General features: G+C 46.0%; 1 protein-coding gene across 1 annotated transcript in view; it reads right to left on the bottom strand.

Annotated features, from left to right (window-relative positions):
* Positions 1-2,124: 2,124 nt before the first annotated feature.
* The window catches only part of CCDC80 (coiled-coil domain containing 80), a 32,722-nt gene continuing 20,287 nt past the window's right edge, over positions 2,125-14,559 (bottom strand). Inside the window, exons 6-8 of the mRNA XM_032787235.2 lie at positions 9,603-9,706; positions 5,030-5,110; positions 2,125-3,409 (exon numbers count right to left, since the gene is read on the bottom strand). Coding sequence (XP_032643126.1) covers positions 3,063-3,409; positions 5,030-5,110; positions 9,603-9,706 — 532 coding nt within the window. The 3' untranslated portion in view covers positions 2,125-3,062. The remainder of the gene's footprint in view (positions 3,410-5,029; positions 5,111-9,602; positions 9,707-14,559) is intronic.

Genomic DNA, 14,559 nt, shown 5'->3' with positions numbered 1-14,559 from the left:
CTTGATAAGGTGAGAGGGGCTGCAAAATTCAGACCTGTTCTGGATATCAAACCCTATCCCTCAACATTTCAAGTTGTTCAGAAAGAGGAGTTAGGTTTTGTCTATTAGAAATAGGGGTCAGCACCAAAATTTAGATCCATGTTAAGAAAAATCCTAAATCTTGCAGGTATTCAGATGCAGACTTTGTTTGGACCAATCTCTATATATTGACAGCCACATACCTATCTCGACTTCAGTGCTAAACAAATAGAGTGACAGGATCAGCATACATAATTTTAAATTCTCAGGCTCTTGCCTATTTGGTTGAACTTTTCCATTTGTTTTGGCACGTTAAGTACCTTCTCCCCCACCCCAAAGCTGGGCCTTTCTGCTAACTCATGATTTACAGTGTGATTTACTGTGCATTCAGAGTCATTGCAAAAATACAAAGACACGAAAATGTTTTAAATGACTGAGAAATCTCTTTAAAATGGCATCTTTCATCTAAAGGACGTAAGTGTTAGAGAAACATCTGGTGTATCTTACCCGGCGTCTGCCTTAGGCCAAGACGATTAAGCAGCTGACCGTTTTGCGCTAAGGCAATCAGTACTTATTTTCTTAAGCTGAGCCATGCTTTCCTCTAAGACGTGCTTCAGTCTGGCTCATTATTTTTTATCATTCCTTCTTGCCTTTTTAAAAAAAAATCCCTTCCCCCTCCACTTCAGCTGCTGAATTGCTGCAGGCAGCAGCAAACTTGAAAGACAGAAGTTACAAAGTAAACAGTCTTTTTAAGATGGCTCCTTCCAGGGCCACCCTTCACCAGCAAGCCCCAATTACCATTCCCTACCTAGGGAGTGAGGCCCAGATCCTCAAAAGATATTTAGGCACCTAACTCCCATTGATTTGAACAGGATTAAGCACCTACAGACGTTTGTCTGGGTGTATGTGTCAAACTAGTCCCATGATGACTACGCCTCATGGCACTGAGGAAAGCCTGCTCCAGAAGGTGGCTGGGAATCCTGGTGCTGAGGGAAGACTGCTTCAGAAGCCAGTGTTTCACTCTTCCTGTGCTTATCAGGATGACCCAGAACTAGGTTGACCAGATAGCAAGTGTGAAAAATTGGTACAGGGGCTGGGCAGTAATAGGCACCTTTATAAGAAAAAGCCCCAAATATCAGGACTATAAAATTGGGACATCTGGTCACCCTATCCAGAACTAGCATACAAGGCTGGACTTTTTGAGATGGTTTCTAAGGAAAACACCTGGTTTTCAGTGAAGCCCTTGTTTTACTAAATTTTGTTCTCATCTGGGGAGACAAAGATTTCCAACTACTTGCTTAATGTCACACTGTGGGTTGTACTTTGGCTCCCACTTGTTTCTACCTTGTGGCTCTGACCACTGATAAGAATCCTTTTCCAGATGTGTCCCTAAGGGTGATGCGTGGGATGTGTATGACGATACCAAGTTTCTGTATAATCAGTGAGGCTAAAGGTCACCTAGATGTGCCTTGCATCATGCAGCCACTAAATCAGATACATCTTGCATGAGGTCTTCTCACTGGGATATTCCTGAATCTTGCTGTAGGGCCCTTAGGGTTAAAGGCCTGATTCAACTCAATAAAATGAGTAGATAGACTCCTTCCCATTGATTTGAATGAGAGTTGGTTTGAGCTCTCTATGAATTAATTTTTCCAAGCCCCTATATTCTAACACAGTTTCCTTGACTAGGGGTGGAGTTGGGGTGACCAGATAGCAAGTGTAAAAAATGGAGACAGGAGTGGGGGGTAATAGGTACCTATATAAGAAAAAGCCCCCAAAATCGGCACTGTCCCTATAAAATCAGGACATCTGGTCACCCTAGGTGAAGTTCATATTTTTAGACTGTATGTTACAAATCATTAGGATAGAAGATTGGTACTCAGGAGTTATTGCCTATGGCATGGTGTGACTAGTACAGTTCTCAACAAAAAATGCCAGTGAACATGCTAGTTACAGAAACCACAGCAGAAATAGAGCTAGCTGAATAAGCAGGTCCAAATTTTCATATGCATTTTTGTAAAAAATAATTGTCCTTTTTTGGGGGGTCGGGGGAGGGTGGAGAGAGAATTTGAAAGTTAGATATTTTTACAAAATTTTTTATCTATCTGGCTCCGGAGATGGATTTTCACCAAAATGTTATTAGAAATTGCTGGTTGAAAAGCAAGTAAAAATGTTTACAAATATTTTTGAGAAATTTCTTCCTTTTCTGCCAAAATTCAATTTTTTTCAACCACCTAGAATTCAAACTCTACTAGCTTAAGCAGAGCTGTAGCTAGGATGGATTTAATTGTCTCATGGAGCAAGAACCCCACCTAAAGAAATAGTGACATGCAGCAAGATTTGTCGTTCAGAGCTTTTTCTGCTGTATTGTATCAAATCCTTTAGCAACCCTTAAGGTTGCATTTTGATAAGTTATGGATGAAACTCAGCTAAGTACAACGCTGATCTGTTATAAAAGAGATGCAGTCTGCATTTCGAAAGGGTTTTTAAAAAATTATTGTAAAAGAGAGCCTGCCCCACACTTCTTTCCTAAAATCTCCTTTCTCGGGAAAGTCCTGTGGTGTGATCATCTGTGTCTGTTCATCAGCATGACAAAATTCTCACTTTCCAATAAATATGCTTTGTTTTTCTCCTTGGAAAAAATATATATAAAGTGTAACAATGTCTATTGTACAGTTTGTGTCCTGGCTACAGTATGAGGTCCGTGGCTGAAAGGGTGGGGGAAAAAAATTGTTTTTGTTTTTTGTTTAATGCAAACGAACTGCAACTGGTGATGCCCTCTGGTTACAGGGGTTAAAAAATATAAAGGAGTCTTTACTGCTTAAAAGCATCAGGGCTACTGGTTTGAAATATTTCACTGTAAAGGCTTGTGGATTTTCAAAATGACAAATATTATGTTTATTTAGGCCCTTGACTGAATACTGAAAGAAAGAGGCATGGGCATTTAGGTGGCTTGAGAAGTATTTCCATGTCTGGCCACTTGCGGCTTGAACAGCTATTAGGATGCAGGCAAGAGACAGCAGTCAAAGGTTAAATTGCTCTTTTTAGTATGGGTATCCATGATGATAACTTTCATGGTGACGGTAGTCATCTTGGTAACCTTCCTGGTATCCCTGGTGATAGCTATGGTAACCATACCCACCATACTCATCTTCTGGGCATCGCATGCCAAGTGATTGCTGAATTGCCATTTCCTGTCGCCGGAGCTGCATGGAATCGATCAAATCATACACGATCACCATGGACCACATTGGGGAAGGGTACCAGGATTTGACGTTTCCATCTTTCCCAACCAGAAGCATGGAGAAATATTCAGGGCTGATTTGGAAATAATTGCGGATGTCTTTCACCAGGTTAGCAGGGACATCTTCTCGCTCCACATTGGAGCTTCCTAGAAAAGGATAGAATGAGGAACAACGCTGGTGTTTCGGTTGCCCGGCTAAGTGATAATTTGGAAAGTATGCCCTGTGGCCTTTTCTTGCTATTTTACTGCCCTCTGTAAAAGATCCTGGTCAATGTAAGGATCTCACAACCCTCCTCAGCAGAGACTGACTTCAGGACCTCCTATTTCCAAAAACACAGGTCACTGTCATGTGAGCAGAAGAATGTATTTGTTTCGGTAGGGTTTTATCTGTTCTTCCGCTGTAGCCAACAGAGGGTGATATAATCACACACTCACACAAGTGTCTGATATTCCGTGCCATTTGGGACTGTGGTTATATACCCCAAAAGAGAGGGAGGGTGGTGAGGTTCCTCCCTTTTTTCACCTCTCCTTTGGTGGATGTACTTAATAGGGTTACGTAGCTGAAAAGCTCCCTGCCTCCAACATGTGCCGTGGTAGTGAGATCTCTAGTGCAAGGCTAAGCCCATGTGGGTCTTGTGGCACTGAAGGAAGCAAGGAATTGATGATGAAAGGAACCTTGAATGAAGCCAGAGGTCTACATGTGAGAAGTAGCTGTGACTGTGCTTTATTAGCTTCCCTTATAGAAAATTATGGTATGGACACCCCTTTGGTGGGGGAGGGGGCAAGGAGAAGAGTGCATTTGACCCACTCTATTTTGACTTCAGTGGGAGCTAAAGACATGCTGCACCCAGCCCCGTCCCTACCAATTATGGTGCTCTACACAGCCTGAGCACCCCCCTCCCAGGCAGAGGGTCTGGGCAGCGCTCAAGACCTGTGGGGCCACGGAGGCAGGAGATGTGGTGGCTGCTTTGGGGGCCCCCACAGGCCCAGAGCAGCCCGGGGGATTAGCGGGGGGCCTAGCACCAGATCAGGAAGCGGAATAACCCATGCCCAGCCTGCTCTGCTCCCCCTGCCCCAGCCATGTCACTCAGGGGAGGGGGATTGGGGGAAGGGCCCCGCCCCCTCCCCCCCACGCACTCACTGGTGGCAGGAAGCAGAGCAACACATCAGGGAGCCAATGGAGTGAAGCGGGCTGGGGCACTCTGCTTCCCGCCACCGCTGGTGAGTGCAGGCATTGGCCTGATCCCCCTGCAGCGCCAGATCCCCCTGCTAATCCCCTGGCCACGTCCATCACTGGGGGAAGGGGCTTGGGAGAAGGGGTGGGGTGGGGGCAGGAAGTGGTGAGGCAGGGGCAGAGGGAGTTGTCCTGGGCCCCACACCCCACTAAGAACGCACAGTGGGGCCAGCTGGGGGATGGGGCTGGCTGCCAGCACTGCTGCATCAAAGCACACAGCTGCATAGGGCACCATGAAATTTGGGGCAATTTGGTGCTCCAAATTTCATGGTGCCCTACACAGCTGCGTATTCTGCATATGCCTAAGGATGGCCCTGGCTGCACCTTTCAGGCTTAGGCCCATCATTTTTATTCTGGCGGCGTCTCTTAAACAGGAATGTTATGAAAGTTAGAAAATGTGCTTTAATTCTAGTCATATCTGTGCCTCTTACCACCCTTTCAAGCAAAGGTCCCAACTGCCCCTTAGAAACACATAGGCCTGTGTGTATGCCCTTCATGAGCAGTCATTAAAAGACCAGAAAACCATTTCTCACCATTGATGGGATACAGTTCTAAGACACCACCAATCTCTTCCCCGAGTCCTAGCAGCTTGAGGATAGTTATGTGGCGCAGACCTGCAAAGGAATGAGAGAGGCTTTGGGTGACACCAGATCCGTCCACTCAGTCATGGACAGATGTTATTTTAACTGTCCAGATCCATGCTTGTTTATTGGGGTCCAATCCCACCCTTCTGTGCAGGGACTGACACTGATTTCAATAGGAGTGCTGCACGTGAGCCATAGACTGAAGCAACCATTCTGATAGTCTAGTCTGACCTGCGTAACACAGGCTGTAGAATTTCCCTGAAATAATTCTGTGGCATGGTGGGCTTAATCAGCAGTTGGAATCTGGGGATAAACTAATCCATACAGGCAGTGTGAAACTTACGTTGTGAAAGCAGAGACACAGGAGCATCCAGTGTGGTTCTTCTGCGTGGGAAGGCAACCACAGAGGGGACAGGCACACTGGGGAATTGCAGAGGCCAACTCTGTGGGCATAACTTCCTTGTCCCACACAATGGGAGGTGGACTTGGAGGTGAGGGAAGTGGGGTGGATGAGGTGCACCAAGAGGGACACAGGGCAGGTGGATGCTACTGCAGTAGCAGTCATGGAGTCTCCTGGTGTGTGCATGGATGGATTCTTCAGAGGCTGAATGAAGGAGCCCTCTTGTCCCAAGCCCAGCCTTTTAAGTTGTTTCCTAAATATTCTGCTACTGTTCTTACACTTGCATAAACTAGAGTACAGAATAGCTCCTGCACATCTCTGGTCTGATATACATAACAATATCTCAGTACTTGTGTTTATTGTTTGACTCAAAGAGTCTTTTATGAGGTCCAAACAACATGTGAGTTGGAGATCTTGTATTAGTTCAACCACCCAGGAATTGAAATGCCATGGGAAGAGCAGCTCTCATGTTGTTTTGACCTCCACCATGGCTCTACTCAGTCAAAACTGCCAACAACTAAGATCTGCAGGATTTTGCTCTAAGACATTAAAAAAAAAAACTGTGAACAAAGTAAATATAATTAAAGACAAACATTAGAACCTTAGCTCACCCTGGCACAAAGCCACCAGGGCATTCGTGTTAAGGCAGGTATGCTGGGCACGTGCAATTTATTGCTCACATTTATAAATTGCTCATCATTTTCCCAAATTACGGAACATACGCTCTGTCCCTTGGCTTTAAATGGATGGATTGTGAGCAGTGTTCCCTCTAACTTTTCCCACGCATGTGCGGAATAAATTTTGTATGTGCACCAATATGGAGGTGCACATACAAAATTCATGTGGTGGGGGTGGGGCCGAGGGGTTTGGAGTGTCGGAGGGGGCTCGGGGCTGGGACAGAGAGTTGATGTGCAGGGGTGTCAGGGCTCTGGCTGGGAGTGTGGGCTCTGGGGTGGGACCAAGGATGACAGGCTGGGGCAGAGGGTAGGGGTGTGAGGGGTCTGGCTTGAGGTGTGGGCTCTGGGGTGGGCCAGAGGGCTAGGGGGCAGGCTGTGGGGTGGGTCCAGAGATGAGGGGCTCAGAGAGGGCAGGGCGCTGGGGCGCGGACAAGGGTCTCAGGGAGGGCAGTGGGGTGCGGGGAGGGCAGGGCAGTGGGGCAGGCAAGTGTGGATGGCGGGGGATGAGGGGCTCAGAGAGGGCAGGGCGCTGGGGCGCGGACAAGGGTCTCAGGGAGGGCAGTGGGGTGCGGGGAGGGCAGGGCAGTGGGGCAGGCAAGTGTGGATGGCGGGGGATGAGGGGCTCAGAGAGGGGCAAAGAGTTGGGGTGTTTGCAGGGATGCAGACTCTGGGGTGGGGCTGGGGATGAGGGGCTCAGGGCTGGGGCAGAGGTTTGGGGAGGGGCTCTGGGGTGAGGCTGGGGATGAGGAGTAGGGGCAGAGGGTTGGGGTGGGGGGGTGAGGGTTCTGGCTGGGAATGCGGGCTCTGAGATGGGGCCGGGGATGAGGGGTTTGGAGGTGCAGGAGGGTGCTTCAGGGCTATGGTGGGGAGAGATGTCTCTCTCCCAGCTCTCTCTCCCCACAGCAGCACCTGGGTTTGAGGGGAGAGGTGCCTCTCCCCGCTGCAGCAGCTCCGGGGCTGGGGCCAGGGAATAAGTGCCCCTCCTCTGGCTGTGGCAGGTCCGGGGCAGGGCTCGTTTGGGGCCGGAGAGCCCCGGCTGTGCAGGTCCGGGGCTGAGGGAGGGGTACGGCGGCTGGTCCTCGATGGGCGGGTTCCCTGAGCACCTGTGCGGTGCTAAATATGCTCCAGCGCAGCCATGCAGCTTACAGGGAACTTAGGTTGTGGAGGGCAGGGTGCATAATCTCAAGTCAAGAAGCTGTAGGATCTGGTAACTGATCAGGCAGCCTTAGAAGTGTTATGTTGATCTAATACTTGAAGGATGGTCAGAGACCATCACTAGGTGCAAAGCAAAACTATATTACTGTATCAGACCACGAGTCCACTATCCCCCACCTCCACCTCCTGCCATACCAGATCAACCCACTAGTCCATCTAATCTCATAGCCCTCTAGGGGAGTGTCCTGCCATGCTGAATCAGACCATTGGTCCATCTTAGTCTAATATCCTGCCTTTGGCAATAGAAGCATCAAAGAAGGGAAAATCACTCCTCCTAATTATTCCTGGCCAGTTGTGTAACTTTGCTCATGGGGATGAAAACTCCTTCCTGACTCATGGAGCAGTTGTTGGGGTGAGATTCACAAAGGTATTTTATGTACCGATCTTCCATTGAAATCAAGGGGAGTTAGGTCCCTAAATATATTTGTGAATCCCACTCTTCATGCCTTGATGCATGAGATTTTGTTACCTTAGTTTGCAAAAAATCTTAGGAGATCTAAAGAATAGTGATAGCTTTATTTTAAATCAGCTGAAAGAAATGAAGAGAGAAACTCACCAAATGCATGAAAAAGTCAGCATGCAGAGAATAATGCGCTTATTCATGAGATGTACAGTGGCAAACTGTTTGGAGGTAACATAATCTGTAGCCCTCAAGTGGGAAATTACTAAATGGATCAGATTAAATCAGACGTCCATTTTCTCCATTTTAGACAGAGGATTGGAATGTTGTCTTTGAGAAAAGATCATAGAGACGCACCAGGGTCCCAGTTAGTGAGGCACCTCTTTCTATACTGGGAAGAGTCCTGGAAGCTACTATTTTAAGGACCCAGAGGCAGGATGCTTGGAAATGCACAACTTGATTAAGAATATTCAACCATGGCATGAAGAAAAAAGGAGGGTCATGCCTTATTAACTCTCTGGAATTCCTTTAGGCTATCCCCAACAAAAGGAAGAGAGTTAAGTGAATAGTGGCTGTATACAGATCTTCAGAAAGTATGTGACAAAGTTCCACATCATACACTAATTTGGTGTCAAGGGAAATGGAAGCAGCTGAGGGTGTGTATTACAGTGTGAATGCGATTAAGAGAGTGACTCTGTGAGGCCTGGTCTACAGTAGGGAGGGGATCAATCTAAGTTACACAACTTCAGCTATGTTATTCACGTAGCTGAAGTTGTGTAACTTAGATTGATTTACTGTGGCGTCTTCACTACGGTGAGTTGACTGCTACCGCTCCCTCGTCGACTCTGGAGATCTGGAGTGCAGGAATTGACGGGGGAGCAGTCAGGGATCAATTTATCGTGTCTAGACTAGATGCGATAAATTGATCCCCCTGGATCGATCGCTACCTGCTGATCTGGCTGGTAATGAAGACCTGCACTAAGTAACATTGTGTGGATCCTTGTTTATTCAGGCACCACTGACATTCACTGAAACAGTTGGAGACATATGCTACAGAAGACATTCCACTACATCGCCGTTCAACAGGGAAAAAGTCTAGCCCCTGCCACTACAGCTGCACAGAAGACTCCAGACAGTGTGGAGCTATGATGCAGGGAGGAGGCTATGCACCAGAAAGCTGGGCAGTGGTGTACTTGCTCCATTTACATGGCTGGTAGGGGTAGGACAGGGAACAGACAGAGCTGAGGGAGCCCCCACTGCATGGATCCTCTAGCTCTTCCTTTCCAGTAAGGGCTATGGGCACCCTGTGGGCTCTTCATGCTAAGGAGCTTGAAGTGGCCTCCATGAAGATGCTTTGCATAGTTGGGATGAGGAAGGAAAGAACACAGCTCTCTCCATCCTTCCATGCATCTCCTTGCTTCCCATCCTGGCTCTGTACTGGGCTGATGATTGGTTCCTATAAGCACAACTTGCTTATACTATTAATTTGCTGAGCTGTGACAACAAGATGAACAAGCCCAGGGCTGTTCTATTGCTAAAATGCCCATCAGAGAGAGAGTCTAAGGGGCTTAACCCTTCCCTAGCCTAAATGAGGGATTTCAGAGGCGGTATCAGCACCCCCAATGGTATGCTTGGGTGGCAGCGGTTACTACGGTTCATGTTAGAGGTTTGTCTTCTTCCATCCCTAGCTGGGTGGATTTGGTTAAGTTTTCAGTTGGACAGACCTCCTCAGACTGTCAGGGTTTAGATCTGAGTGAAGGAATCCATCCCCAAATGGCACTCCGGAAGGATGTGGTGTGGGGAACAGGAGCGTAGTACAATCTGACCTACCAAAATTACAGGCCTGTCCACTGAGGGCAGAAAGCTGCTGGGAATAGGCCCAGTCCTCGTCGTTGGGAGCAGAGATCACCAGCAGCCTCCTCCTCCATCGAAACCTGGAAAAAGATGAGAACACAACAGAGAAGCATTGTTCTGTGCTGCCTCAAGCACCCTGTGCATTGTTTTTAATTGAGGGGTCAGTGTAGATATGGTATTTCACAACCTTCAAAGTGCTTTATGGAGCAGCCAAGGGGGCCCATTAGACACTACTTTGACTCACATGATGTGCAATGCATCTTGCTCCTAAGGGAACCACAGTGCATTATGGAAGATGTAGTCTGACCCAGGAGCCTGGCCCTTGAAGCTTCCAAACGGCAACTCCGATGAGGCACTGCAGAACCGTAAGTAGTTTAATGTCGAACTGACATGAAACAAAATGTTTCTATTCAGTTCCACAAAATGAACTGATCTCACCTGAAACAATGTTTCATTTCTTTTTTTTCCTGATGGAAAATTGAAAAATATTGGCAAATTCAAAACTTTCTGAATGAAAATTTTGATTTTTGCAGAAATCACATTTTTTTGTCAAAACATCATTTTGAAGGAAAATTCCCACCCATCTCTAGTGGGGAAGCATTTTTAAAAGGTTTGTTAGTGTTAAGTGCTGAATGTGCTCCCCTAACTTGCTTAGGGGGGGTTATAGAATTATAGAAAAACAGCTTACCTCAGCTTTCATTATTGCTCCATAGTTCATATTTGAGGGTATGTCCATACTGCAGCTGGAGGTAGGTTTGGTAAGCTAGTGTGCTAAAAATAGCAGTGGTACTGGCAGCAGCATGGGCTAGTTGCCTCAACTACAGTCTTATTGGAGACCCTAGGTACATACTTGGGTGGCTAGCCCATGACACTGCCACAGCTACATGGCTATTTTTAGTGCACTAGCATGATCAAAACTAGCATGTGTATGTCTACCCAAGCTGGAAATGACACCACCAGCTGCAAAGCAGATGTAGACTTTGAGAGCTTAGAGGAGATGTGCTACAGAACTGATACTCAGACTGCAGCTTTTAACCACAAGTGGCTCTTTAATGTGTCTCCTGCAACTTTTTGCAGCATTTGATATTAAAACACTGTGTGATTTAATTATTAACCAGTCTGTTATTAACCAGTCAGGATGCTTTTATTATATTATTAAGCCATCAACTTGCACTAAATTATTAACTTATTTGTTGTGAGAATAATAGATAAAAAACTAAATATTTCCCCCATCATTCACACTACTGTGGCTCGTTTGGCTAATGTTGATTGCTAATTTGACTCCTGATCACCGAGGTCTGCGTATCGCTGTGCTAGAGGAAGCAGGGAAAGAAGGCAAGAGATGAAGAATGAGAAACGGGATGGGCAAAGCAGCTTAAAAATAAACCCAAGTTCTCCCCCAACACTCCCTTCTCCAATTTATATTTGACTCTAGAACCATATTCAAGACATATGTTTACGAAGGTTCCCAAATGTTTGGCCAATGTTTTCATTCATTGTTTGTATTCGAATTAGAGATGGAGCCTGAGCTGCAAAGTTTGTATCCAGACCTGAGTTGTCTCAAAGTTCAGGTAGTGTTCAGATCTAGGACTTCAGTTCATCCCATTTACAGCTAGGATTCTCCATTAATTTCATAGTGTGGCACCCATCTTAATAAAGGGTTTATCTCCTCCAGTCCTGTTTGTCATGATCACCTCCCCTCAACATTCATGAATGTACAAACCACCTCCCTCTCCCATTTATGAGTACAATGTCCCTGTGGCAACTAAAGCAATTTCTTCCATGGAAAAGGAGGATGAGAGGAACGATGGTGTAGTGATTTAGCGTGCTGACTTAGGAGACATGGGTTCAGGTCCTCGCTTCACCCTAGCTTTCCTGTGTAACCTTGGGGTAAGTTATTTTAGTCTCTCTCTCTCTGCCTCAGTTCTTCATCCTGTATAATGTAGGTAATATCACTGCCCTACCTCGTGTTGGGACAGTAAATGTGATAAAGACCGTGAGATGCTCAGATAGTGGGGTCATGGGAGCCATCTATATAGCTATGAGAGAAGAGTATTGAGCGTACTCTTGGCTTCATTTTAGCAGTTGGAACAAGGAGGAGCCAGCACCACGTGACTAGCCAGCTCCCTGTGGACCAGAATCAGGTGTTCCACAGACCAGTGTTTGGGAACCTTTGCAGTAGAGGAATATAGGCCAGCGGTAACTTGAGGATCCAGGTCCAAATCTGAACACACAATATTTGGGGGTGCTGGACTTAGAGACGAAACTGAACTCCTAATTGTCATACCTATGTTCTTCCCAGTTCTGTCCAGGACTGGAAGAGGATAAAGCCTAATCTCAATTTTGCATATTCAAACATCTTGACTAAGCATCTGAATTTTGAATGCTCAGCCATCTTATATGCTCCATATCTCAAGATCTTTACCCATTGCCATCTCTAGTTGATATAATGGCACTGGAAATTGTATTGCAAACTGGGACAGAAAAATCACCATAGAATTTCTGACAATACATGTTAGCTTTCAAATTGTTCTATGCTGCTAAAAGAGCACCAACAGGTTGCAGTCATACAGTTTATATATGGATTAGAGCTGCTCCTTCTAACTGAACATTTCACTGTGAGGACCACCTGGCATTGTCCACCCAAAAAGGGTGGTGACAGGGAAAGATTTGTAACCCGTCTCAAAAACCTAAATGAAAGGTTACTTAGTATTCTAAAACAACACTTTTCTCTGTAAAAGTGCCTCCCCATCCAAAACTAATTAGGTTTAAAAGAATTCACAAAACTGCAGGGATATTTTTGTACCAGGAAATGCTCTTTTAAATGGAGGCAGATGTTGCTATAATACATAACAAGAACAACAACGGTATTTACTTTGAGCAGTATGATACAAGCCTATAAGACATCCTAAAGCTTCAGAACCTGTCAATGTCACCATCCACAGGTAACTTTGAACTAGCTGTTTTTCTTTTTGAAATTTTTGGGCTGAGTCCAAAAAGAAAGGTCTACCCTAATTTTCTGGGGAGGTTCTAAGTAGGCCAGTGCTTGTGTCACATCAAGGCCTTCTGGGACAAAAGGCAGGACTTTTGTTGGGGCAGGGAGTTGCTGTTGAGTTTTTCTTATATTAAGTAAAAAACAAGTTACATTGTTTTTTAGGCTATTGATGCCAGCTGATGAAGCAATGGCTGAGTTCCTCAGCCATACTGCATAGCAAAGAGATTCAAGCCAACTCTTGACTAGCTGGTCTGCTGATGAGGTAATGGCCCTGCTTCCCTACCCAGGGCCACCCACTTAAGTCCTCTGTAGTCTTTCCACTGCCTTTAATGGGCTTTGGATCCGTTTCCTCATGGAGCACGGTGAAGAAATCGAGGGCAGCTTCTAACCAGCTGGTCTGGTGGTTTGGCAATCAATGGCCTGACTTCTTCATTCCCGTACAACTGAAGAGAGACATTCCCGGGAGAGAGCCTTAAGCCCTGAAGAGTGCCCTGCTGGCAGGAGGAAGCCTATGTGGGAGCGCGTGGGCAGAGTGAAAGAAAGGCAAAAATCATGTCACCTTTTAAAAAAAAATCCAAAAATCTCCTTTGTGATATTTTCAAAACTTAACATGGGAAAAGCCCCATCCTAGCTATAAGTAGGGGCTTAGGATGGAAATTTTGGATTAGATTCTGCCATGGCACCTACCCATGCAGCCACATGGACCAAGGTGTAAATCAGTCTGGAATTTGGCTCATAAATAGTGAAAGCCTTTTGCAGGAGTTGTTTATTTAAGAAAAACATTCACAAATTTAATTCATAAAAAACAAGGGGGGCAGAATTGGAGCAAGGCCGGAGGGAGAGGTTCTACAGGAGATGGAAGACTAACCGCAGTTCTGATGCACAAACGTGTCTGATACACTGAGTCCCCTTTTCCCTTGGTCTTCCATCCAAGTACCAGCCTGACTCAGCCCAACCCTCTAGCTCTGCTGGAATGAATCACTCACTCAGCCTATGCTGTCATCGCCAGTGTAAATGTTTTGGGGATGGACTTTACCAAGGAACTTGTACCATGAGTCTTCAGCTGTGCAAGGATGAAGATAATAGAGAATACAGTGCTTCCCACAGTTAGTAAAGGACTGGCACCCATATACCCCCTCAACAAGGCCTTATTTCTGATAAGCAGCAGGTCTGGCATTTGGAATCTGAGAGCCTCCAGGCAGCTTTGTATTCAGACCTTCAACCTCTTTTCCCTACAACCACCCTCTACATTAGTCTGCAAGGGAGGTCAATGGTCTTAGTCTGGTCAGTGAGCTCAGACTGCCCCCCTCTCCCCCAATGGACACTCCCTACGAACATCTGTTGGTTTCAAGGGTTCCTAAAGGCAGCTCCGATTAGTGGATTCCTTCCATGCCATTCACGCAAATTAAGAATGATATTTACATAGTTTAACTGACTTCCCTGATGAGTGACAGCAGGGGATGACTCAGTTCTGGCAGTTTTATTCACAGGGAAAGGTAGTTTATGGACAAAATAAAATGAGGCCTGCTGAGGGCCAGGCCAGATTCAGTGACTGGCACGATCTAGCCACCCTTTAAAGACCCATTGATTCCCACTTCCTAGAAAACAAAAAACATCTTTGGAGACAGTTGTGTTTATAGATCCTCTATTTCTGATTTTCTCTTCCCCTGTTTTTTTTTTTTATTACTAAGGCTATTTTTAGTGAAACACAGTTTTGTGGCTTCCTTCTCTGCTAGTATACAGGCTCTTTATTGCCTAGGACAGCTGTTTCCAAAGTGTGGTTCTTCTTGGTGGTGTAGAATGAGTCATTCTGAGAGCCAAGCAGGAGGGGAATGCAGGAGTTTGGAGCAGTGGTGGATCTGGTAAAGGCTCCCTCTCTCTCTCTCTGAGGAAGTGGTTCTCAGAAATAAAAATGCTGAAGAACCAATGACTTATACA

The sequence above is a fragment of the Chelonoidis abingdonii genome, chromosome 1 (assembly GCF_003597395.2).
Source record: "Chelonoidis abingdonii isolate Lonesome George chromosome 1, CheloAbing_2.0, whole genome shotgun sequence".
In the NCBI taxonomy this organism is placed as follows: domain Eukaryota; kingdom Metazoa; phylum Chordata; order Testudines; family Testudinidae; genus Chelonoidis; species Chelonoidis abingdonii.
Note: the sequence above shows the minus strand (reverse complement) of the source record. Positions and strands in the feature narration are given on the sequence as shown.